Here is a 27859-nt window from a genome sequence, read left to right on the forward strand (position 1 = left end):
TGTTCAACTCATGTGCTGTGGTTCGTGGGTTCGAATCCTGACAGGAAGCATGGTGCTTGTGTCCCTGGGCAAGACACTTTACTACAATTGCCTCTCCAACAGCACAAATGGGTACCTGAGAGGGTAGAGACCAGATTGCCTTCATCAGGGATGCGATTTTTCCATTTCTTCCCCCAGAAATCCAGGGTTTTTTTCCAAGATCAACTTGATCTCCAAAATTTTTTTAAAACCAATTTTAATTTTATTGCAAGTTTTATCCCTTGTTCTTGTGCATGTGTTGTTTGGTACCTTATAAGTGGTGCAATTAAATTCTAAGAAAAATGCCTATATATGCATGGCCACATTTAAGTGCCGTTTACCTGAACATTGACTGTATGTAGTGTTATGTGACGGTGTGATACCATTTACTTATTTTGCAGGAAGAAAGAAAAAAGGTCACTGTTAAGCCAAAAAAAAAAAAAAATCGGTCTCTAGTCAGCGCGCGCGTCGAATTTAATCATGCGCGTCGATCTTTTTTTTTTTCCAAAATTTTTCCGCGGTAGCTCCAACAGCGCCCTCTATTTCCGCACCTCCTCAATTTGTTTTACCAAAGAGCACCAAGGAATGGGAAATTGCACCAAGGCAAATGATCGAAAGCACCAAGGCAAATTATGGAGGACACCAATGTACATGAGGACACCAAAAAAGCAAAATAGTACCCCACCTTGTCTGTACAATCCAAGCTTGAAGAAAAAAAAAAAAGCAAAAAAAAAAAAAACATCGCCGGGTCAATTCCGGAACTTTGGTCTGACCAGAGACCGAATATTTTTTTTTTTTGGGCCTAATGTTCATATATTTATTAATTTCTGCTTTTCAACTCCGATTTGAGAGTGCTCTACGTGTCTTAAATTGTTGGTTCGTTTGGAAAGAGAAAAGAAGTATTATACAACTACTCAGTTTTTAAAATAACGGACATCAGGTGGGGGTGGGGGGCAGGGCGGGCATTTTTGTGCGCACAGCCAATTCCCCCCCCCCCCCCCCTTCTTAAACTCATTTGAGATGGTCAGATGGAAAATGACAAACTCTAAATATGTCTAAAGATATCCCCAAAGGAAGCGACAAAACCTGGTTTTATTTTGTTTAAATGATGTTTTTTGGACAGCATTTAGCCATCATCTGTAAAAATGTGTTTTGAAGTACCTTAAAGGATTTAAGGGGGCTGTTATTGTGTCAATTAACTTCTTTTCCATAGCAATGCTGAATTTTTTGTTTTAATTAATTTGAAATTTTAATTAATTTGAAATTATAAGACGAAAAAAAAATGGCAAGACACAGAATAATTAGAATAAATTCATGTCAGTGATTTGATCGCGGACAATTCATACAACAATGAAATAATTTGATGGCATTTTCATTTTACAAAAAGAATTTAAGTTATTGTCATTTACATGTAGTTTGATTTGGTTCACTAAAACAAAGTGAAGTATTTCTTCTACTTGGAAGATGTATGTAAAGACAAACTCTAAAAGAGGAGAGTATAGTGCTTTTCACTGCTCCCCATCTTGCCAAATGTTAAGAATTTGTGAAAATTCCCCCTGAAGTTTCCTCTAAAATTTCGTCAAATACACTCAAGTTTGGGCTTCTTTCTGTTAAATTATTACCCTCAAGGGTTCGATATTTTATTGAGTGCTCTCGTATTTTTAACTATTGTTGTCTTGAGCCAACCTCTGTATTGTCAAAGTCAGGTGCATAATTCTTGAAACTTGGTATGGTTAATGTTCCTGGCGTTTTAAGGTATACATTGTATATCTTTCTTATTTAAGCTTTTAAAGGCATTTGTGTGTAGTTTAGTACTGTTGCTTTCTTGTCATGCATTGAAATAAAGGTACTCATATCCTCAAATAGTCTGTTGATTTTGGCTTGATTTAGTGCTCGATTTTGTGTTATTGTTGAGTCGGACTTGGGGGTTGTTAGATATTTTTCTCTCTTAATTAGAGTATTTTGAGGTCCCTGCTCTTGTGGGTTTGTAGAAATGAAGGGTCCTAAGCCGGTCTTTGAACTAGTTTTGCTGTTAAATTTGAGGTGAGATTTTACCCAAAGTCGTTCTATTTTGCAATAGAGTGGATTAAAGGACATACAAAAATGGTGATGGGCTAAGGATCTGAGTTTTAGGGGTGATCATCTCTGGAAGGAAATATCACCCAAAATTTCACTGGCCAACCCCACAAAAATTGAACAGAAAGGGAAAGCAGGGTAATCAAGCTAAGATTTGATGTATGGCTTAAAAAGGAGCTTGGAGATTTGTGAATATTTCCCCCGATTTCTGAAGTGGGGGTGCGTGTCATTGGCGTCTATGGGAATTTATTTACTCTTTAGCACCCGCTAATGTTGAATAGCGCCCTCAATATTACCCCATATAAAATACGTGATGCTGTGCATGTGAAAATGTGATGTAATTTTGCCTGGTACCCGCGCCATGCGATTTGACTTAAGATGATGCAATGTATGCGGCCGTACACCAACTGGAGTTATTTCTGCGCAACGTGACGTGACTTCGAGTTCGAAGCCGGTATTTTAATTTTTTCTTTACACCGTTATGGATCAACAAAACTTTCAGTCGTCGGGACTTTTTGGTTCTTATTTACCAGGGGAGCCAAGTTTAAATGTATCAGGTTTGTGAGCCCTTTCACGAATTTTGTTATTTCGGTAAAATATGGTAAACATGTGTGAATTATCAAGATGATCGGCCTGTGTCCAGGTGTCGGAAAAACGTTCCTTGTGCTTCTGAAAGCGTTAACGGTAGCTTGCTTGTCATTGCAAATGCAATGCTTGAAAATGAAAGAGCGCATTGTGTGTTTAATCATGTTAATTGTTAATACCGGACACACATGCCGGAGACGAGTCTTAAATACAATAGCGCACGTATCTACCAACAAATGGGTTCTCAAGGTTCTATTTTTTTATTAATAATGAATGATGTTGCAATTTGCATGATCCTGACGTCACTTTTTTCATTATGAACTAAAGGTCAGCTACCCCTAGAACTATCATGACTAGGTAGGCATATATCAATGTGAACATGCTGTATACTCCTAGAACTATGAGGCTCCACGTAGTGGAGCCTCATAGGTTCAGAAGCCCGCAAAATTGTTGTCAGCACAAAACACTAATTAAGTACAAAAACGTCCATCCCAAGCAGGCCGTTTTCCACAGAACCGCTGCACAGTTTGCCCCTAAACTCCATACAATACCTCATGACATACTCACGTTATGTGCACCCAACAAACATCGGTGGATTCTGTCTGTTTTTCGGCAAAAATGATGAAAAATATGCCCTTTCCGCACTGAGCCAACCTAACACTTGAAACGAGCACGCGTGCAGAATGATCGCAGTTATTTTCGGTTCGATCGCTCGGAGCGCGCCGCGGGGGGTACGTACTTGCACTTGTACGCATGTGCATACTATCGTTCCGCTCCTACACCATACCCCCCGCGGCGCGCTCCGAGCGATCGAACCGAAAATAACTGCGATCATTCTGCACGCGTGCTCGTTTCAAGTGTTAGGTTGGCTCAGTGCAGAAAGGGCATATTTTTCATCATTTTTGCCGAAAAACAGACAGAATCCACCGATGTTTGTTGGGTGCACATAACGTGAGTATGTCATGAGGTATTGTATGGAGTTTAGGGGCAAACTGTGCAGCGGTTCTGTGGAAAACGGCCTGCTTGGGATGGACGTTTTTGTACTTAATTAGTGTTTTGTGCTGACAACAATTTTGCGGGCTTCTGAACCTATGAGGCTCCACTACGTGGAGCCTCATAGTTCTAGGAGTACATGCTGTATACTCTGACGGCACGCCAACAACGCTTCGTTGCGTTGTGACAAAGTTGTGCCGTACCTTTACAAATTTCTTGGCAATGACAGATCCAACACTCGCGTAAAATCACAGGAATCCTAGTGACAAGTAAGTGATTTACCTATGGGTAAAATTATACATGGTTATATGATTTCCGAGGGAGGCGCGTGGCGTTGTATACAATGCCACGTTCACAGGTCTAAGTCTGGGGATACAAATACACAGTGGCTGCTCAAAAACTCACTTCCATATTATTCGTGGAGTATACAGTGAATGTTGGCGTTGATATGCCTTCCTATGGGTATTACGTGTAAAACCCATAGTTCTAGGGGTAAAAGGTCAGCATGGTCAGTCATTGTAAAAACATTGAATGAAAAAAAAAAGACAAGAATCTTGGTTGTTGGAATCTTAAGTAGAGAAACGTTTCTAATTTTCGTAAAAGGTAGAAAATACTTTGAAAATGCACTTGAACGAATCTCCATAGACTTTGTACACAACCAAAGGCACAATACCCCACCACTCATGATGTCTCATCTATTTCCTCATGATGGTTGTCATAGCCATATACGGGTAATCGGAGTCATGCTTGACTAACTGTCACCCACAAGACGCGTGCACTTCTCACTCTGTATCTCCGTATCTGCTCCAGGGGACCTAGAATTACACTTTTTTGATCTTCCTCATTCAATTTACGTTGTATTTACTGATTCATCCCCTTTGGAAGATTTTTTTGAAGGGAAAATAGCGCCCTCTTCTCTTGCGCCCCTACCCGAATCAATCCCACTCCTTATCCCAGTTAGACTCCCCCCCCCCCAAATATATTGGACTGGTAACTAGCTCTCATTTAAAGCCTTTGATTGGATCGCCACAGCGTGCGCGGCTGCGCGCATCATGATTGTTAATTTTTTATTCGCTGTTCAACATAAATCCTAACCCTCCTCAATCCTCCAAAATCCTCATTGCAGTTTTGGAGGATTTTGGAGGATTGAGGATGAATGGCAAAAAGTGCCAGTTGATTTCGGAGGATGCAATGGGTCGAGGTCGTAGGCTGTACCCAGCATTCCTTATGTTCAGCCATGCATAATGGAACCCTGCAATATGCTCGATATCATCCGCACTGCTTCTAAATGTCATCGGTACGGACTCAACCCATAGCAGTGAACGGAGGAGGATTTTGGAGGATTGAGGCAATGGTCACCCCTCCACTGAACACATTCAGGATTGAGGATGAATCCAATTTTTACAGGGTGGCAATTGGAGGATTTTGCAGGATTGAGGATGGTTTCTAGCCAAAAGGGCCTATGGGGTTAGGGTTAACCCTAACCCCCTAGGCCCTTGTTGCTTACAACCATCCTCAATCCTCCAAAATTTTGCAACTCCGCCTAAATTTTCAAAATTGTCAGACAGTCCTGCCTCAAGATGCATTCATCCTCAATCCTCCAAAATCCTCCTCATTCCAAAACTTTGCACTCGTGTTTAAATGAAGGATAACCAACGCCAAATCCTTCAAAATCATCAGACAGTCCTGCCTCAAAATGCATTCATCCTCAATCCTCCAAAATCCTCTTGTGCTTCATTCACCATTCATCCTCAATCCTCCAAAATCCTCATGTGCTTCAATCACCATTCATCCTCAATCCTCCAGAATCCTCATTTGATTCAATCACCATTCATCCTCAATCCTCTAGAATCCTCCAAAACCGCCAGGAGGATTTTGGAGGAGTGAGATGGGTTAGGGTTAATGCATGGACACTGCGCTGGTGATTGAACTCGCGGTCATCAAACTCACGCTTGTGGTACTACAAAAAGAACACAAAATCACCAGTTTCTCAAGTTTCAGAGCAATTGCTCTCTTGATGGATATCCCAGACTCGGAGATACTCTCAAATTCAGGAATTACTTTGATTTTCGACCTTTTTTTTCGAGCTCCTCGGTTATCTTACCAGTACCTAACCAGATTGGAAATGTTTCTCAGTCTCAGATTCATGTCTTATCAACATTTTTGCAATGACTGACCTTCGTTGAGACGATAGACATGTATGATGAAAACCTTGGCGTCAGGATGCAATGTTCTTTCCACATGTTTAATCAAAACGACTGCAATGTGAGTTTGGCTACATTGTGTTGGTATAATGAGCGAGACCTTCGCAAATACTGCTAGTGCTTGAGTGATTTTGCAGACACGCTTTTAATACCATGTTTACCATGTTTACAGTCACTTCTTGCCACTTTACAAAGAAAGTGAATATAGCATTTTCTACACTTGTATAATAATTATTTTGTGAAGCCAGGGACATCATCAAAACTTTTGTGGACAGTTTGGCTGCAGAATTTAGAATGCAAGCATTATTCGTGTGAAATTATTTTTAACGAAAGTTTAAATTTTTCATGAGAGGCTAAAATCAAAACAGTAAGTGTTGTCAGCATGTGAATCAGATCGCGAACTTGAGTAAGTCCGAAAATTTGTGACTCTCAATACTGCGCGCATGAGAGTCCTAAAAGGTATTGGAAACATGCAACACAAGAAAATAGACTGGCCCATGAAACGATCAATCCAACACCCTTTTAGTACCGCATCAATCAACTGTGTCAAAACATCTACACATTCTTTTCCAATGAGACCAATTTGCATGTTCAGCCTATTTTACAACTTGACCTCAGATGACCTCTGACCTTGGTTTGTGACCTTTGACAACAGTATCATATGAAGGTGGCCATGTTGCATCTGTGACCCAAGTTTGGTTCCAATGGGGCTTCAACTTTTGAAATGAGACCAATTTTACGAAACTTTAACCAAAATACCACATGCATGCTTGTTTACTATAGTCGACTCTCGTTAGTACAAACTCTGTTTAATACAAAATTCTGGTTATTCTTATTCCTCCATGTTATAACAAACATAAGGCCTTGGTCCCAACTGTGCATTTATGTGCACAATGAATGGGACTGATGTTCCTCTTTATACAAAATTCTGATATAACAAACAATTTGGCTAGGTCTGAACGAGTTTGTATTAATGAGAGTCGACTGTATACAAGTACATGTACTACAAACATACTGGGGGTACATACATACAGAGAGACATAGTGATTGCATAGTCTCTTTCCTGAACAAAGTTCAGGCGAGACAAAAAGGAAGTTGCAATGAATACAAGATTCCCATTTTCTGAATGGATTGATTTGAAATCTATCCCTCTCTCTGTGGATCATATCAGACCCCAGGGTTTTGTTGCAAAAACACTCAAATAACAGAGTGTGGTTTAAAAAGCATAACTCCAGTACTTTTCACTTACATGTGGGTCAGTTTGTGTGTTTACCGTGATTGTTATTAGCGTATTAAGTACACATTTGCACAGGATCACGACTTCCTGTCTTAAATAAACGTCCTACTCATTGAATTCATTAACCTTTCATTTCAATAGTCCCATCGGGAGCTGGCACATCTATTTCACCGTACCTCAACGTCGATCCCTACTACTTAAATCAGGTAAGAACAAAATATTTGTTGTTTGTTTTCTCGAATTGTTTACGTACATTATGGTAATCCTACCTACGTTGTACCTACCTGACCATGTCTACTATTTGAATAAAAGTATATGGGGTTTTTATTCATCTATTATTCATTAGTACAGATTTTGCAGCTGTATGTTTTGTAATGCAGACCCTGAAAATGCACTTTCTCGCCGAGTTGGCCCCAGAAATGTGGCCAATTTACTGGACTACCGGTACCTCCGTAAATAAAGGCCACACTTCCACCATGTACAAAAACATGTGTCGAACTTTGTCAAATTTTGATTTTCACATCTAGGCTTAGCTTGTTAGTTTATTTTTGCTTTAGAAGCATACTCGCCCTATTTATAGGCTAATCAGAAAGTGCTGCCTTTTTCAGATGTCTAATTTTCGTGAAATTTCATGATGAAATTTTGATACGCAAACGTGTGCAAACGAATCTGGGAATTTCACGAAAAATAGACATCGGAAAAAGGCAGCACTTTTTGATTTATAGCCTATAAAGAGGGTGAGTATGCTTCTGAAGCAAAAATAAACTACAAACTAAGCCTAAATGTGAATATCAAAATTTGACAAAGTTCGACATGTTTTTGTACATGGTGGAAGTGTGGCCTTTATTTACGGAGGTAGTCCAGTAAATTGGCTAGATTTATGGGGCTAGCGCTGAGTATGGACCAGCCTCAACCCTGACTGATTAAATACATGTATGTTTGATTGTTTCAGGGAGGTCCACAGTTCATTGTTCCAACTGGCCAAGCCAGAGCCAGGGGAAGATTTGAGCTGGCCTTCTCACAGATCGGAAGTTCCGTCATGGCAGGTATTAAACTCACTGATCTATGGTCTTTTTCTTTCCTGCCCAATCGACAAGTCTGTGTGAGCCAAGAAAAGACATAATTAACCCTAACCATCCCAAATCCTCCAAAATCCTTTTTGCACATTGGAGGAATTTGCAGGATTGAGGCTACATGGCAAAAGTGCATTGCTGATTTCGGAGTACGCACTGTGTCAAGGTCTTAGGCCGGACCTTGTGTTGTTTATGCTCAGCATTGCATAAAATTAGTCCTTGATTATGCTTGACATCCTCCGCACTGCTCCAAGATGTCACTGCCTCTGCCTCGACATATTGACAGTCATAGCCAGAGGATTTTGCAGGATTGAGGCAGTGGTCAGCCCTCCACGGACCACATTCAAGAAATAATGGAGAAATTTGCAGGATTGAGGCTATATGCTATTTTTCCATGAGGCAAATTGGAGGATTTTGCAGGATTTAGGCTACATCCTAGCAAAAATGCCTAGAGAGTTAGGGTTAAAGAAATATCTTTCTAAAATACAATACAAATGTTGGTCTTGAAGAGAATAATATACAACTTTTGCAGACATCAAAAACAAAACTACTAATTTATTGTGAAATACCTTACTGGACTGTTAGTGAATGACTAAAGTCTAAAGCATCCTGTAAAATCATGGCATCTGGTGTGCTGTCATTTTCAAGAAAAGTGCTATTTTTTATCAATTTCTAATGCCGGTCAGCCGACCAGCGTTGAAAAAAAACCCCTGTTTTTTTTTCAAATACTTCCTCCAATTTACCATATTTATTTAGTCCACATTTGTTTGCAATCTATTACACACCTTTGAATGGGTACAAGCCAGCTAGACTGGTTCCCCAACCTAACGATTCCCTACGCCTATAAATTGCTCCGTTTCATCTTAAGTGGGCTCAGGGAACCAGACTTCACATGATATTTTTTCTTGGTTTTTTCCAGCATCTATGAACACAAAACTTCAAACAAGTCAGCGTAACAATATTTGCTATAAAATACTAACCCCCCAAATCCATCCATTTCTGAAAATTACAGCAAAAGCAAATGTTGTATATTCCCTTTGAAGTGAAAAAAAAAAATTGCATTGGGTGAAATACGCTTGGGACATTTGCAGACAATTTACAATATTTGTCCAATGCGCAATGGATTTGCCTGTTTTCGATAGAGACACATGGGAACATTTTCCAATTAACTGGAAACGTACATGTACCTACCGACTTAAAGAGAAAATCCTTACTTGAAGTGAAGATGGGACAGGTACCAAATCCTCCAATTTCAATATAATTTTGCACACCCCCTAGGGAGTTAGGGTTAAAGCAGTTGATAGAATTAGACACAATTTGGTGGGGTTTTCTCTCTGAATTTAATGATTTATTTCTTCCGGTACGTTCATCTTTGCGGTATCCCAATAATTTTTCACTCGCCAGCCGGGCTAGTAAAGCAATAGTTTGACTAGCCCGCCACTGTTTTGACTAGCATTTGGCTAGCGGGCTACCGCTATTTTCGAACCCTGTATTTGTCGTCTTTCCCCGCATTGCCTTGCCCTTAGACACAAAATGTATTCCTACAAACAGACAAGACAGTACCAGTACGTAACACCTCCACGCAGCCTCAAACCAAATCGCTGCCTTACAGTGGTAATTCGTATGCAGCGACCGGTTCCAAAAGGCTTAAGGAAATCGTCCACGATGAAAGGGGGATAAGAGTATCATTGGAAAAAAAATGCATGCTGCGGGCTAACAATCAAAACACGAACAATTTATCACTCTGGCCAAGCTTCTTTTCAGATGTATAACTTGTACTATATGATCTCCCCATGAAACTGAAAGAGCGGGTTTGCTGAATTTTTAATAGCTTAGGGGAATTTATTGCCTTGCGGCTGCGTCAACCGAGATTCCCCAGGAGAGGGTTAGACGCCCAAAGATTTCTGCCAACTTGAAAAACAACAGTGTTTGGTACGTACGTAGGTACGTAAATTATCTTAGGAACGGGACATTGATGTATATCATGCCCCGCGAACAGTGCATCAAATTCCTAGTCCGGGTTGTCGACCAAGATTAGAAGATGGATAACAACATTCTTGTTTCTTTTTGGCAATTTTGTTTTTGTTTTTGCACTGAAGTTTGTCAAATCAAGTAACGTTTGTAATTAAAGTGATTCTTGAACAACGGGGGCGAGAGTTGCATATGGAAGAGCTTTGTTAGTAAATCTGGTCCCAGATTGCACAAAGTTCGGTTCAGGTGATTCCGATTGGTTAAATAGTTTGTAGTAGTAATGTGAGGAAAATGACGGATTCAGTATCGTTGTCGCATGGATACTTGACTAATTGCAACGGTTTAAATGTTTGTTTCCTCTCTGAGGACAATCTAGAGTTCGCTTGTTAATGTTAGCAGTTTTTTTCCTTGTCTGCTACCACGATTACTCAAGTGTAACCTTATAGACTCCCTGCACAAGTACCCCTTCAATGGCCAGGATCAAAAGGCGGATACTTAAATCAGATACTTAAATGCCAATGCCACCGTTCACTCTGAACCACTCGATACCCCAGGTTTGGAACATAAGTGTGCATGCATACATGTATGTGGTGTTCCATACACGGGTGGTCTTGTGTGTAATGTAGGTCAAGAAGTTGGCCTGCCACTGAACTTACATGTAGAACACAAGGGCTGTACTTGCACAGAGTTTATAGACATGGCATTTAAAGAAAAAGCATGAATTCAGATTTAAAACGGAAAGGCTTTTACATCCAAATTGTTAAGTCAAAATCCCACTTAGTGATATACATGTAAAGCTGCATACATGCGTATCCTGTCCTTGTATTAAAAATAGTCTGCAAAATAGGACAGTGACATTTTACATGCAGATGGAGCTCTAAAGTTGATAACAGGTGGATTTTGCTGAATCCTTGAAAAGTTGAACGTGCAACTTAATTGGAAATGTGTAAAACATGACATTAGAATACATGAAACTGCATTGAGGCTTACACCAGTCATTGGTTTGCATCTTTGATGATCCCCAGTGTTTTGATTGGGGCGGAGTTTTCATTGGTTGCTATGTGAGTGTTACCAATCAGCACTGTATGTGTTATAATCCCCGACATCTGATTGGTGGGTCATTGATCACATGTCTTTGTGGGATGCTGTGGTCCAATGGTTACAGTGTTCAACTTGTGTGCCGTGGTACATGGGTTCGAATCCTGACCGTGGGAACGTGGTGCTTGTGCTCTTGAGCAAAGCACTTTACCATTATTGCTTTGTCCTTTGGATGGGACGTAAATTCCACTCGGCTTTGCCTCGTGAAATGGAACATTCCATCTGTCACCTAATGAAATTATTCTTCCCATTGCACTCACAAACATTCATTATTTGTATACCATTCAACTCTCCAGACTCAACAACCATTGAGTTTCAAGAACATACACTGTAGTGTACGTCTGTTAGCTAGATAGCCAGTGTAAAAAAATCCCGGATGTCCAAGCACAGTTGCCCAACTATATTCGTCTTTGTTCATGAGCTCTGAAACTGACCCGACCTGAAACCGATGTCGGGTCAGTTTTTCCATCATTTCAGTCGGGTCTGTTTTGGTTTTACGTTTTGCGATTTTCGGGCCGGGTCGGTTAAAACATCTAGTGAAAACCCTGAAATAAACCCATCAAAATCCGTCACTCACTCTGCTTCACATAATGCATTAGGACCGACTCCATCAAACTCCCTCAAAAGCATCTAAGTGTGCAAAGTGCATTGATACCAATTCCGTCAGAATCATGCATGTTTTTAAGGCTTAGTCAAATTGTAAACAAAGGAAACAAACAAGGCCACCAGTCAAGATTATAAATGGATCCCCAATAAACCTTACAAAGGGTCTGTGTACAGTGTACACATGTATGCATCTCATTATGTTCATAAACATGAGGCATGCATTTGCACTGGGGGCAATCACATATATCCACAACAGGCCAGCACCTGTTTTTACTCCAGACCAAATCCATCAGACTCCACCAGAGGTTCCTCATGCCTTCTGGACCAAGTCCACCAGACTCCACGAACATTTAGTGAAGCTGGCTGGACCAAATCCCCCCAAAATCCCTCAAAACATGGGGATGGATTTTGATGGACTTGGGGTGGTTAGGGTTAATCGGCAGTGTGATATCTTTGTCATGATACATTACGTATCAATGAGCAGAATTCTGACCCATTTCTGTTCATACTACATGTACATATGTGCATGTTTCATAGAGCTATATTAAATTACTAGAGCGCTAACTTTGTGTACAAAGTAATGCCTGCTGGGCGTATCCATGTTTGTGCACAAACTTACGCAGACCTTGGAATTGTGTACGGCTTTTGTACGGCTATTTGCATATCTGCGTTTGTATTCCATACCGGTGCGTTATCGAAGCCAATACGCCCAAAACCAAAAACGCACGATCAGCAAATGAGCGTGTCATTTTGCTCTACGCAAAAAGCGCAACGCGTGCGCGTATTCGCTGCAGATGCTTCTTGCCGTCACATTTTTTAAAATCGTCAATGACGCGCTTAAGTTGTTTGCATGTTTGCACGTTGCATGTAGAGTATACTTTCAAAATTCAATCTATCTAATTTCATTGTGTTCTACAAACACGCACATGAATTCAAAATGTCTGCGCCCAGGACGGCTTCAAAGCGTCTCCGCGCGCAGAATGACGAGTTAGCGCTCTAGTAACTTAATATAGCTCTATGACATGTATGCATGTTCCTCGGCTACAGGATAGTTGAAGACAAACATTGTACCTTGTCTTCAAACCTTGGGCAAGTTGGGCTCCATATTTTGCAATATTGAAAGCTACATGTAATATCCATGCTTATACTTGCCGTGTAAAGAGTGCATACAGACATCAATGTACGCAAAAACAGGATCAAGTTATAGACTTGGTTGCATGTGGTACATGCATTAGGCAAAGCCTCTCCAGAAGAAAAATAATGTGATTGGATGTCACTGAAAACCAGATAGCCCACGGATAAAAAAAACTCCAGATAAAATTAAGAAATGTTCCCATAGGACTTGAAGATTGAGTGAGTGAGTTAAGTCTGGGGCATTATGGCCCATCAGGCCAGCATTTGTCTCCGGTTTCCTTGGCATGAAACGACGGAGAATATTTCTATTCCCCCTGGATGGGATGCAAGTTCACCGCCGGTCACTATTCAGCTGCTTTTACACGTAATGTCAATGCTTATTCAATGTAGGCAGGTATTAGGAACATAAGTGATTACCCGGGAGCGCCCCGACCGATTTAATGACAAAAAACCTTCACTCAAAGAGAAGATAGAGATGGTCCTTCTCTGTAAAATTATTCTGCCTGAAATGGCATCATCTAGAAGAAAATTAAGAAGTGTGGCTGGCAGGCACACTTTTTAACTTGCATCAAAGCAACTGAATCCAGTCACATGCTTTGTCTGTTTTTGTTTTCAAAATATATTTGTTATTCACCCTACCGAAGACTTTTGAGCAATTTTGCCGCTTCAACGGGAAAAAACGAGCGTGTATTACAAAACATGTATTATACACGTATTTTGATTGATTAAAACTCCCTGGGCATTTTGACTACGATGCAACCTCAATCCTTCCAAATCCTCAAACCGCCTCCATGTAAAAATTGCATGCAGCCTCAATCCTGCAAAATCCTCCGTTGTTTCTTGAATGTGGTCCTTGGAGGGGTGACCACTGCCTCCTTCCTGCAAAATCATCAAGCAATCGGTGTCAATATGTTGAGGAAGAGCCAGTGACATCCTGGAGCAGTGCGGAGGATTTTAAGCACTAATATACCTGTACATGTAGGCCTACATGTATGCACAGCTGAGCATAAACAACATGAGTTCCTGCCTTAATTCTTGACATCCCGGTACATCCTCCAAAATCAGCCATACATTTTTATGATATAGCCTCAATCCTGCAAAATCCTCCATTTTGCAAAGAGCATTTTGGAGGATTTAGGAAGGTTAGTGTTAACCATGTACATGTAACATACAGTTGCCACACAAGAACACACATGTACATTTGTACATGTACATGTACATGTACTTGTACCCATTGAATTATTTAAGGCAAAGCATCAATAATCTGTAAATCTCCATATTATTTTGATACGTGTACAGTACACCTACATGTACATGTACTTGAAAACTAATTAGAAGAAATAACACATGTAATGCAATAGGTGTGCATTATTGTACATGTCCATGAAAGGCCAAGTAAACAAAATAAACTACTTTCTCATCTCTGTCCCCTCCCTTTTCCCACCAGCCTCCTTTTTTTTTCCTTGGATTTTTTTACTCGTACATTTCCAATATATGTTGTCTCTTTATTTGTTTCCAGCAAAATTGTAGTGAAGTATGCAGGTTCAAAATCCTGTAGAAAGGGTGACTGCTCCCTTGGCCACAAAAGTATCAGGAAAAGAGTCAAGAAAATGGACGAATCCATCTACCATCTTGAAAAACTCGCCATCTTGGAGAAAATGGCTGCCTCCTGCCAAAAAGCACAAACGAGTAACTTTTTGTTTTCTACTTTGCCTAAATCCGCACTGTTGTGTTTTTCTACCACAGGTGCGATATATGGCGCCCTCAACGGCACGAGAATATCGGCCAGGGAAACAAAGGAATTGAGCGGGAAGGTCCGAGTTTCACAGTAAGTTGATTGATAGGTCAATGAGCTTGGCAGACATCAAAACATTTGCAAACATCCAAAAAAAAAAAAAAAACTAACCAAAGTATTATGAAATATCGGTACCTTACCTGACAAGTACATTGTAAGTGGATAATAGTCTCAAGCATCCTGTAAAATCATGGCACCTGGTGTGCTGTAATTTCAAGAGAAGTGGAATTTTTGTATCGATTTTCAACGATGGTCGGCATTATTGGGAAAAATTAACTTTTTTTCAAGTACTGCCCCCAATTTACCAAACTTAGTGGCTTCCTTACAGTACGGAGTATCTGTCGACAGAATTGTTATCACCCCCCCCCCATTCAAATCGGTCTTGCAACCTTCACAGTGACAGAGCCTTAACTGTTTAAAAACAGGTTCATTTTCAAAGCTCTAAAGGCTATTGGTATTATAAAAAAACAAGTGGTTTTCTCATTTGTCGTGTCCTAATTATATTTGCCATTTTCATGCCATCAAATTAAAAACAAAATTATTTTAAACATTTATGCAGAGACCGCAACGATGTTTGTTCAGTACAAAAGGGCAAAGTCGTGCACAAGGCTGTCAAAACTTCTTTTTCAGTGAAAAACAATCAAATATTGACATATGATATTATCCAGAATGCATATTGCATTTGCGGACATATGAATACATTAATGGATTTTGAAATGTCATGCAGAGGCGTAAATCCCGGGGGGATTGGGGTATATATCCCACCCACTTTTTGACCAGGGGGGATGGACTATTGAATCATCCCCCCATTTTTTTGTGATGAGAAAAACATGCCGATTTTAAGGTATTTTCCGAAGGTCTCAACAACTAAAATGTATTTAATAGCACTGGAAAGTGTCGAAACAAAGTACAAAAGCTTTAAAAATCTAAGCCCGAGTATACATATTGATATCCAGCCCCCCACCCCCCCTACTTTTCGAATTTCCACGGCCGGGCACTTTTAGGATTTTGGACATGATATTAAAATTATGGTGGTCAACCTGTGGACACTTTGCAGTTTTAAAAAAATGGAAATTAATTTTATTCCAAGAATAATTGGAAAGCAAATTGTTGTTCTGTTGACAAAGCCTAAAGTTAGGAGTCGCGCTAACAGCAGAAAAGTGAGAAACTTTGAACAGTTTTCAAGCCGAATTTTTCCTTGTGACTCACCAGCTTTAGAAGCTGACCACTGACTTAGCATATAGAGCGACTCATCAATTGTTAATGCTTTTAGGGTAAAGATTTGTAGGGATTTTTTCCTGATGTCGGGATTGGTTTTGTTTTTTAAAATCCCTTTTGGAATCTGGAATTTGTGGGATTTTACCATGATCTCTTTACCTTGTCAAGATCTATCATAGAGCAAAAGAAATGCGATTTTAAGGGGTGCATTTAGACAAATACATTTCATATACCATAGAGCCCACCTTTCTCTGAGGCCATCTGCAGCCCCTGCACTTGCTGACGATAATTTTGTGGATTTTACACTTGCGCTCAATTTCACCCCCGGCTTACAAGGTCTGAATAATTCACTCTTCTGCGATGCGAGAATATGGTTAAGGATATTAGGATAATCTGCTTTTCATGTATTTTGTTCGTTTCCAATAACACCATTCAAAGAAGAACGTTCAAAACCTAACCTGTTGAAGTTTCAGCTCAGTGAATATTACACTTTTTGAGAAAACAGTGAAAAACCATGCACAACCTTTTCGATCACAAAACACGATTTCATCTGTAGCACTCTATATTTGCAACGATCAGTCAATTGACGGATCGTTGGAAATCATGAACCGGGTACATGTTTGTACATTTCTTGATTTCTTCGAAATGATAGTATGCAAATATTGAATGCTTCGAGTGGTGTAGTAAAACTAGCCTCCCTCGGTGATCCATGGACCATTCTATTTTCCCGAGGCGAAGCCGAGGGAAAATAGAATGGTCCATGGATCACCGAGGGAGGCTAGTTTTACTTCACCACGAGATAAAGCATTCAATATTTGTTTTATAACACTTAACCCACAGATTCTGCTTGGTTTTAATATCTTAAATTATTTAAATCTGAACACAGTTGAAATAAACTTCAATTTCAATACAAAATTGGTGGAAAATTTCTCTCTTCGAAACTACCCCTTCAAGATATGTTTGAACCCATGTCTGTGGCGCGCTCTCTTTGGAACAATACGCGCAAGGCGCACACCAGCATCTATTTGCACACAAATACCACGCCGTGGAAATAGTACTTTGGTTGCTAATGGTATAGTACTTTGGTTGCTACGGGTATAGTACTTTTAGCAGTGCACAGAAAGATAGCAAAATTAGAAAGTAACATGTGACTCGCTCTCGGCCAATCAAGACACAGAATCTGTGGGTGAGGTGTTATAACGAGCCATACGTACTAGTTTCACCGGGTGTTTAGTGCCAGTACGATCTTTAAGTTTAACTCTACCCCGGTAACTCCCTGGGCATTTTTGCTGGGATGCAACCTCAATCCTGCAAAATCCTCCATCTGCTTCCGTGTAAAAATTGCATACAGCCTCAATCTTCCAAAATCCTCCGTTATTTCTTGAATTTGGTCCTTGGAGGGGTGACCACTGCCTCAATCCTGCAAAATCCTCCAGCAATCACTGTCATTGTGTTGAGGCAGAGCCAGTGACATCCTGGAGCAGTGCGGAGTATTTCAAGTATAATCTAGACCTAAATGTATGCACGGCTGAACATAATCAACACAAGGTTTGGCCCAAGACCTTGACACAGTGCGCCCTCCAAAATCAGCCTCACAAAATAGCCTCAATACTGCAAAATCCTCCATTTTGCGAAGAGGATTTTGGAGGATTTGGGAAGGTTAGGGGTATTCCAAGTAAGCTTTTTGATAATAACTGGGTAGGTTACTTTTGGGATAAATGCAAATGATCTTAAATGCCTTATTAATTAATTTTTATATCTTCATTTATTTACTAATTTTGTTTGTTTTGATAGGATGTTGAACTTAGTAACAAAGCAAGGCGCATCTTCAGCAAATAGCATTGGCGTCATTGGTAAGTCTTCCGTTGACAAAGTTAAAACTACATTCACCCTTTATTCACTGTACCGCCCCAAACTGCCCGCCCTTTTCTTGCTGTTCAGCGCGAAACCGCCTGAGCACGCTATTGTTTTATGGATTCATTAGCGAATAAATATAATGTGATACAATGTAGTATGCCTGCTAATGCACAGTGGTTTAAGACCCAGACATCGGGTCCAATTTTTTTTTTTAATTTTAGTAAAAAAACCCTTCGATTGGAGTCTGAAAATCAAGTTTTTAGTATAAAAAAAACTATTTTCAAATTTAATGCACTGTTTTAGAGATATAACAATTGTTATGTACATTGATGTGTGAGTTAAATGAAATAAAGGATTCATATCTTGTTTAAATATAATGTGTTTGCCAAAGCATATAAAGGCTCGTTTTCAATTTTAATATTGTTTTTAATATTACCCATCTCATACCCATTCGAATGGTGTATAGTATGATATGGACCAATTATTGGATGACACTGAAACAAAACATTGAAAAAATCGACTAAAATGGAACAAAATGTAATATTTTCATACATTTACGATCGCACATTTTGAAGAGTACCTTCTAGTACCCACCGTAAAATGTCATAAATTGGTAATATTTTGAATGACTAAACATTCCTTGTCAATATTAAATCGCGGAAAATTATCGGAAATGTTCCTTTTGGCCGTACAAGACGAATTTCGGAACCGTGTTTTCGACAGAAATTCGAAAGAAATATCGCCTCGTGCGCGAAATAGCGCCCTCTGTTGATACGCATGGTCAGCAAAATCGAGCTATACTTCCCAGTTAGTTTGTACGTCCGCATCGCGTCGTGTTTGCATACAGAGAGGAGACTTTTGCGACGAAAGCGAAGTATTTCGTGCATTTACAATAAAGTACGCATATTTACTATCGATTGCATGGATTGTAGGGTAGGTTATTTAAGAAAATTTCGCAAAAACAATGACAGAGAAACGTGGTTTTCGATTTTTTTTTCTTGGACAATCGACACGGGTTGCAATTTATTTCTCGGGCAAAGGAAAACACAGGGGAAAAGTAAAGACCATCTCAGCCAACCAGACGTGTTTTCCCGACCCAGGGAAACCCGATATTCAAGGACTCTGCAACCAACTCCAGACTGGAGCTGTCATTGTGATTTAAACTAGACTTCTTCAGGATTAATTGAAAATAGAGATCTTAATATTTCTTAGAATATTTTTGTTGACATCGACGGCCGTCCATTCCTTTTTGTCCTGATGGAATGTGTACCGGAAAGAGGTCAAGACAGAGCAAAACTTTCACAGATCGTGTCGAATATGTCGATAATTCTCCGTCTGGTGTCATCTACAGAATTTGTCAACTCCGAAAAATTAGATACGCTTTGCAAAGACACAAGCAGGATGCTCCTAGAGAGGTTTCCAAGCTTTAGATTTACGTGCTCAGTGCACCAGCTTCTCGCACATAGTGCGAGTTGGTCGCAGCGAACAAAAGCAATGGCTTTCCGAAGAGGCGCTTGAAAATAACACACACAAAAACATTCGGAAGTACAGGGAACAGCTATCCAGGAAAACCACACAAGAGGACAATCTAAGTGACGTATTTCATCGTCTTTGGTTAAAAGCAGATCCAGTACTCCGCAAGTTTCCTGTCCAAAGAGTGAACACCGAAGATGACCTGTTTAATTTCTCCTTCAATAAGTCACAAATAGTACCAGCAGGTATTCCATTCAATTCACGAAGATTGAATCAATCTATTACTCAACAACTGATTACTACATTCAGCATTTTATTATGAAAGGTTTTTTAAGGACGGTAGAAATATCTTGGGGAAAATTGATTACTATTTAAGTAGTATTTTGGGTCACAAACCAACACATAATGTAAAATAATACCACAAAATCACTACCTTAGAACCGTAAATTTGCAACCTGGTATAATCTTTATTTCATCCAGTAAAACAAAAATTAACGAGAAAAAAAATGTGTCAATACCGCGCCGGTAATAAGCCGTATGGACGTGTAAAAAATATGAATGCAGAAATTGTCGCAAGAGGGGGCTATGCATAAGTAGCGCCCTCTTTAGAATTTTGCTCCGGATTTTTGACAAAATTGGCGAGTTACGTTTTATATAATTTCCTACCTAGTTTTCTTAACCCAGAGATGGCTTTTGAACATGCTTCGTGTGTTTTATATGAATTTTGACCGTTTATTATCCTTAAATGTACTGATGTCTGGGTCACATATGGTTTTAAACCACTGTGTAATGGGTTAAAGTCGTAAACAAAATGTCTTCTTTTTTTTTAACCCTAACCGCCCTGAATCCTTCCTCTTTGCCAAAGTGGAGGAATTTGGAGGATTGAGGTTACATGGCAAAAGTGCGTTACTGATTTCATAGGATGCACTTTGTCAAGGGCTTGGGCAGGACCTTGTGTTGTTTTTGCTCAGCCATTCATAAATATAGGCCTGGATTACGCTTGAAATCCTCCGTACTGCTCCAGGACGTCACTGGCCAAGCCTCAACATATTGACAGTCACTGCCGCACTGCCGCAGTCACTAGCAATCTTCGAGTGGGAGTCAATTGATGTTTTTAAATTGAGTTTGAAACTTGGATATTTCGGGCTGAATTTTAAGGCGGCTTTTTTATGAATGTTTAAATTTGCATTTTCTGTGCTCTTCAACATGTTCAACGAGAAAGATTTCTTTAAAAAAAAATTAAAGTTCAACTTGTGTGTTTTATTCCGGCAAACAAAAACTCATATTTTTTCTCTTTTTGGGCATCTGCAACCTTCGGGGAAAAAGGGTTTGTTTTGGGCACAAACAGATCCGCTTTGCACGCAGACTGGCTCCCGGTCCGTACATACATGTATACTGATTGTGGGGCCGGAACCAGCCTACCCCACAAGAAAAGAACTATTGTCTGGCAGCCAAATAATTCGAAATTGTAAAGTAATAATTCAACAACTAAACATGGGCCGATTTTTTTTTCTTTTTCAGTCGACGTCTCATTCAAAAGTGATAACGTTTTCTTTTCCTATAAAAATAGCAATTTAGAAAAGAAATTTATCATTCGGGATGAAACTCGAAAATAGCATGGAGAACAGGACTGTTATCACAAGTTGACCAGAACAAAATTTCTGGCTACATTCCAGTAGGCAAATGTGTTGCTCCCCCCCCAATTCAAATTTTTCTTGCCACGCCCCTAAATGAGACAAGAACGCAGACTTTAACAACTGTCAGCTTTAAAATGATGTACCGTAATTTTCGGAATATAAGCCGCGCGGCGTATAAGCCGCAGCACGCAAAAATCTGCAAATTAAGATTTGAAGTCGGCGTATAAGCCGCACCGGCGTATAAGCCGCACCGACCGCTGCGGTTTCAATTTTGTAAGGCCTCCAAATTCTAGTCAAAATGCTCTGAACCAGTTCCATTTACACTACAGAAGCTATTAAAAGGGCCACAAAAGTTATATCAAATCATTTACAATCGATACTTTTACAAACAAATATGGGAATTGATGAGAAATAAACACCGGGAATTGCTGCCGGCTGCCCCGTCATAGCCCGGCAGCCTGCGCCACGCACGCCGGTGAATGACAACATTTTCCCACAGCACGTGAGAGAGTATGAAACCCACCGTGTGTTGTCTGACTGGAGCGCTACAAATCTTGCTTTGTGGCAACAGATGCTGATTTGTTTTGTCCTAAGAATAAACAGGTCCGTTTTTACCTCAAAACTTATCAAAACTTATCAAATTGTTGCGATTACTAACGAGTAGTTGCGATATAATTTCAAGTTTCGATCGTAACTTTCTTCGGAAATAGTCAAAACGAAGCGGACATTTTAATAGACGAATCCATTAATTTTGTAAGGGGTGATTTAGTCCCTCGTTTGAGTTTTACATCGTTTCTTGAATACATTTCAAGAAAACAAAATATATTGTGACGTTGAACAGCTGATTATGTAATAAAAAAATGTTTCGAACGCCATAAAAATTTTAGTCGTCTTTTTCTTTTTTTTGTAAACAGCGGAAATATTGGTAATTATTGTTCCCAAGAAAGAACACCCCTTTATTACCACAAATGGTGTGGTCCGCTGGGGGGAAAAAGCATGCTGCATATCGCTGCTGCACTGTACCAGTATCACGTACGGGCTGGTTGCAAGTGTCGAAGACAACTTTCATCACCGTACTTTTTACCGCTCGGTACCTTTACGTGAGACGTGGTTTCGGTTTGTTAATGACTTTCTTAATTTATAATTCATTTCAGCAACACATCTCTTCTTGTACCAGTACATTAAATACACATGTGAATCTTATTTTTATTCTTCAAGGCTCGGCGTATAAGCCGCCCTGTGTATAAGCCGCAGTAAACATTTTCATGGGCAAATTCAACGTATAAGCCGCGGCTTATATTCCGAAAATTACGGTAGTCAAGGTCACTCACCCGAATTTTTGACTAAGGCCAAAAAAAAAAAATAGTCGGTCTCTGGTCAGACCAAAGTTCCGGAATTGATGCGGCGCCGCGTTTTTTTTTTTTTTTTTTGGCATTTTTTTTTTCAAGCTTGGATTGTACAGACAAGGTGGGTACTATTTTGCTTTTTTGTGTCTTCATATCCATTGGTGTCCTCCATCGTTTGCCTTGGTGCCCTCCATCACTTGCCTTGGTGCAATTTCCCCATTCCTTGGTGGTCCTTGGTACAAACATTTGAGGAGGTGCGGCAATAGAGATCACTATTGTAGCTACCGTGGAAAATTTGGGGGAAAAAAAAGATTGACGCGCATGAATAAAATTGACGCGTGCGCTGACCAGAGACCGTCTATTTTTTTTTTTGGCCTAATACATGTATGCTAATTTATTCCTGGCTTTCCTCAAGGGTCCATATATTCATGCACATCAATAAACAAATTTATAGAATTTTGAAAGCTGGGAAAATTGCCCACTTTGCCTGTCAAATTCAATCATGTGTGTTGGTGACATGTCATCGAAACATGACGGACTTCACAAAAGCAAAACCGTAAAAGATAAAATAAACTTAACATGTAAGGCACTCATCTTATGACAGGCTCACTTCTGCTTGTACTTGAATCCTGCCTTTCAGATTTCACTTGAAGAAATATGATATGAAATCAATTTTTATTACTTTGCATAATACCGGTAACGTAATATGTGATTTATCAAGCACCCCTATGTTTCCATAAATATTTAATGGTTTTTTTTGTGTTAATGTTTTATAACTTTTATAAAATTATGTATCATACTTTTTGTTTGTGTTGTTGGCAGTGGTGGCGCCAGACTCTACAATTCTTCTTTTTTTTGGGGGGGGGAGGCAATCGGGGGGCAAAGAAAGAATTAAGGGGAGGGGGCAACATAGAAAAATCACCTGCCGTTGAAAAAGTGAAGGGGGGGGGGGGTAGTGCCAGACGTCATTTGACACTATGGGAACTGTTCAAAACCATTGACCTTCCTGCTGTTTGATCAGTCACAGACAGTCAAAAAATCAATCAGCTTCCCCTGCCATGCCTTTTAGGAGGGGGGGGGGGGGTGAAGGGCCAAGAAGACATTTCCCCTAGATCCCCCCCCCCCCCATTTGACATGTTTAATTGGCAAAAACTCTCCTTTTTTTGGCAAATAGTGTCAATTACATGTACCTTTAATATTAAAGGGAATATACAACATTTGCAAACATCAAAAACAAAACTACCAAGTTTTTACGAAATACCTTACTAAGATGTTGGTAAATGACAGTCTAAAGCATCGTGTAAAATTATGGCACCTGGTGTGAAGTCATTTTCAAGAAAATGGTATTTTTGTATACATTTCCAACGGTGCTCGGCTGACCACCGTTGGAAAAACCTAACTATTTTTCAACTACTGCTCCATATTTACAACTTTTTTTTTTCAGTCCAATTTTTTTTGGCTATTGGTTTCATGTTCATGAACGGGTGCAGGCCAGCTAGACTGGTTCCCTTATCTTACAATTTTCCGGCATTTATAAATGGATCCATTTTATCTTTTATACTGGAGTCAGGGAACCAGACTACTTGAGCATTTGTGTTTTTCTTGGTTTTTCCAGCATTTTCGAACACAAAACTTCAAACGTGTCAGTGTAACAATACATTTGTATTTGATCTATTATACTAACCCCTCAAATAGTTCATTTCTGAAAATTTCAGCAAAAGCCAATGATGTAATGTACATTCCCTTAAAAACATTATTTGCTCCAAGTAACTCCAGCTATACTACTTTTTCTCTTGTGACAGCGCTGATGTACAGTATAATGGGTCTGGGTCTGTCGTGGGGTAGGGGGACAGAGGATGAACTCAACACACTAGGAGCAGCAACAGCGACAGGACTTCTGTATAAATCATCAGGTAGTAACAATTTGAGTGTGGTGTTACTGTTTGACCAAATTAGAAAGACAAAATTCTCTTTTGGGGTGTAAATTCTTTTTAACTTTACTCCGGCTTCTGAGAGTAACCAGTGGCCAGAAGGTCATGTACAACATGTGCAAACATCAAAAAACAAAACTATCCAATTACTATGAAATACCTTACTGGACTGTTAGTGAGTGACAGTCTAAAGCACCCTGTGAAATCATGGCAGCTGGCGTGCTGTCATTTTTAAGGTAAGGGAGATACATGTATTTGTATCAATTTCCAACGATGGTCAGCTGAGGTGTAATTGATTTTACGATAACTCAAAGGTTTTTTTTTTTTTACTGCAGGCTTGATGATAATCAGATCAACTTCTTAGTTTCTGTAGTAAAAATCAGGTTTTTGATCTGGATTTTGCATTGCCTTTATTTCTTGATAGCTGGAGTGAAGAAAATGGCCAAGGGAGGAGCAGTGGGACTAGCACTGGCGTCGGCGTGGTGCTTATGGCAAAACAGAGACAAACTGAAGTCGTTTCACGTGCAAAGCTTGTAGGTTGATGGATAAACCAAGGCAGCTGCCGGCTGGACTCCATCAGTCTAGAGCTCCAAAGCCAGATGCGCTTAACCCTGGGACAGACAGTTAGTTGCGATTTGCAGCATTCTTAAAAGACAATTTCAGCTGTCATCTGGTGTAACGCTTGTCTGCTGCGAGGTGTCGTCATCCGGATATTAGTTTATTAAAACCGGAGCACTAAAACACCTGCTGCGAGACAAAAGTGAGCTTGAAGTGTCTCTCGATATCTAGAGTATGGGGACATAATCGGAGACTCCGCGGACAACTATAATAAACCACAGCTGGTTCTATCGATTAGCAGTGTCAGGAGATGATTTTAATTTAAATTGTTATCTTAATTTGGCAAGGGAAAGGGTTAAACCGAATGTGCACTATTCGTGTGTCGCTTGTGAGAGGTCTCAGTCATGCTCATTCACATTGGCAAACACACAGTCGTGTTTTACATAACTCTCGAGGACAAGGCATTGTCTTTCCTTTGTCCCTATAATATAGAGTAACAGTACTCTCCCGTAAACTAAGGACACAAACTCAAGATTGAGGACCGTTTTCAAAAAAATAAAAATTAAACTCTCGAGGTTGTTGTTCTCGTTTGGAGTGTTTGCTTAAAAAAAATTCTCCTTAATATTCACCTGTTTGACCATGAGAATGCAGTTACTTACACCGTTCAAGTGTTTTTATTTAAGTTCGGTAATCAAAATAATGCTGTTGTGAGTGGCAAGGATGATGTAGTACATGTAATATAAATCGATATATTGCTTCAGGGATGTTGTACATGTATGTACCGTTTGACGCATGTACCTGTAAGGTTTGGAAAGCCTATATTGCCGGATAATTTTGTCATCTTGTCCAGTTTTAATCTGATTCATTCGAATGACGTACTTTGTGTTTTTAGAGCCAGATCGATTGCAGTCAATGATAAATGGTGTCTTGTCTTTGTGATGAATGGATTTTGCATTTAAGATGTGCTTGTACGTTCCCATGTGTGTGTTTGACTCGTAAGTGGAACATGAAATAATACTTGCAGATGGGGTGCATTGTCCTGAATTCTCTATAAAAATGATAATTCGTTGGCAGAAAATCGAATTTGTTGAACAGCAGAGAAGAGCAGCTTTTAAGTTTTCGTGCTTTTGCCACACATTGGGTACGAACTTAGGATAGACCTGTTTCTCTATTTATGTTGAAAGATCCTGTGGAAATAAAAACAATGTCTCATTATTACTTATATATTGAGTGACTCTGTCAGTCAGTGACCCAGTGACTCAGTCGGGGAGTGGGGGAGTCGGTCAGTTAGTGTCTCTCTCGGGGAGTGACTCACAGGGGAGTCAGTCAGTGACTCGGTCACTCAGAGACTCGGTCACTCCGTGACTCAGTCAGTTTGATGGGAAGTGACTCAGTCAGTCACTCAGTTACTCAGTCATTCACTCAGTGACTCAGTGGCTCAGTCATTCACTTGGTCAGTGTCTCAGTCAGGCTGTCAGTGAGTCGGGGAGTCAGGCAGTCAGTGACTCAGTCAGTCAGTGACTCGGTGACTCATTCAGGCAGTCAGTGACTCGGTCAGTCAGTGACTCGGTGACTCATTCAGGCAGTCAGTGACTCGGTCAGTCAGTGACTCGGTGACTCATTCAGGCAGTCAGTGACTCGGTCAGTCAGTGACTCGGTGACTCATTCAGGCAGTCAGTGACTCGGTCAGTCAGTGACTCGGTGACTCGGGCAGGCAGTCAGTGACTCGGTCAGTCAGTGACTCGGTGACTCATTCAGGCTGTCAGTGACTCAGTAAGTGACTCAGTCAGTCAGTGACTCGGGGAGTAAGTGACTTGACTCAGTCATTCAGTGACTCAGTCAGTGACTCCGTCAGTCTGCAGTGACTCATTCGGGGAGTGACTCAGTCAGTGACTCAATCAGTAAGTGACTCGACTCAGTCAGTCGGGGAATGACTCAGTCAGTGACTCAGGGGAGTCAGTCAGTGACTCAGTTGGTCAGTCAGTCAGAGACTCAGTCAGGGAGTGACCCGGTCAGTCATTCGGTCATTCACTCAGTACATGTACATACATGTGACGGGTTCATGTACATGTACATTATGTAGTTGCATGTACGTGTAAATAGATATGAAAATTCGCTTCAACAGTGAAGAAACGGTTATGAAACACAAACTAGCAATTTCATTTTAATGTTACATATTACATGTAAATTGGACATGAAAATATGTCAATTTAAGTAAAATAAAAGTAAAAGGTCATCGTTAACATTGATCGACTTATTAAACGTGAAACTTGTCAAGTGTGATAAGTATTGAAGCGAAAGCAAACGTCGTGTGTTATGCGATCAGTATTCTATGGTCATGCAGCAATACCAAAACATTGTTGTCGCCACAGGGGCCAGAGGATATGACTTACGATAACTATCCTTGCCTGCAGATGTTTTCGTTGATTTAATAAACCGTATTTTGTAAAGAAAACTACCCGTACGCCGTGGCTAGCTACAGTTCGAGTAAAAGGCCTCGACCAAGCATGAAACGAGTACAGGAAATCATTAGGTTGAAGAAAACATGTGCATGAATGTTGATGTAATCAAAACCTGTCATCGAGATTTATATGGGTGTCTGATGCGCGCTCTTATTAAAAAAAGGTTCTTGGGAAAGTAATTAAAGTAACGAAGTCCAGTGCCGAGCGATAAATTGCACACGGAAAGATGGGGTCAACGACCCTATTGTGACGATTTGAATAATGATTTGTATAAATCTGTTATGAAGGCCTGATTTTGCAGTGTACAAGTCTCGGAACTCCGTAGTATTTCACGGCAATCACGTTCACTTTGCGTGGACATGGCAAGTATGGCCTCTGTACACATTTATGAGCCAGTGACATTTTGAAGGAAAACACGACTTTAAAAGCTGTCACATCATGTGCGACGATTAGGTTATGTTTGTCTAGGCCCACTTGAAATCATTTTGTTTGGGAAATAAAAAAGAAACATAATTTGGTTACAACAAGAATGAAACATCCAAACTTCCGATGAACAATCGAATATGCTCAATACTCGTAAAAAAACA

At 40.1% G+C, this 27859-nt stretch overlaps 1 protein-coding gene across 1 annotated transcript; it reads left to right on the top strand.

The window, feature by feature from the left end:
- The first annotated feature begins 2479 nt into the window (after positions 1–2479).
- On the top strand, positions 2480–26034 carry LOC119731488 (mitochondrial import inner membrane translocase subunit Tim23-like). The gene is made up of 7 exons (XM_038204674.1): positions 2480–2651; positions 7255–7319; positions 8066–8159; positions 14742–14823; positions 17803–17861; positions 24124–24234; positions 24677–26034. Exons 1-7 carry the CDS (start codon positions 2576–2578, stop codon positions 24787–24789), a joined length of 600 nt encoding a protein of 199 aa, XP_038060602.1. The 5' UTR covers positions 2480–2575; the 3' UTR covers positions 24790–26034.
- The last annotated feature ends 1825 nt before the right edge of the window (positions 26035–27859 follow it).

The sequence above is a fragment of the Patiria miniata genome, unplaced genomic scaffold, assembly GCF_015706575.1.
Source record: "Patiria miniata isolate m_02_andy unplaced genomic scaffold, ASM1570657v1 HiC_scaffold_23, whole genome shotgun sequence".
In the NCBI taxonomy this organism is placed as follows: Eukaryota; Metazoa; Echinodermata; class Asteroidea; order Valvatida; family Asterinidae; genus Patiria; species Patiria miniata.

What these genes read in the sequence shown, in the direction of transcription:
- LOC119731488 (XM_038204674.1), top strand. Translation starts at nt 2,576, where the DNA reads ATGGATCAACAAAACTTTCAGTCGTCGGGACTTTTTGGTTCTTATTTA. An exon ending in ATCCCTACTACTTAAATCAG is followed by an intron (nt 7,320 to 8,065) that starts GTAAGAACAAAA and finishes TGATTGTTTCAG; the next exon opens with GGAGGTCCACAGTTCATTGT. An exon ending in CGGAAGTTCCGTCATGGCAG is followed by an intron (nt 8,160 to 14,741) that starts GTATTAAACTCA and finishes TTTCTACCACAG; the next exon opens with GTGCGATATATGGCGCCCTC.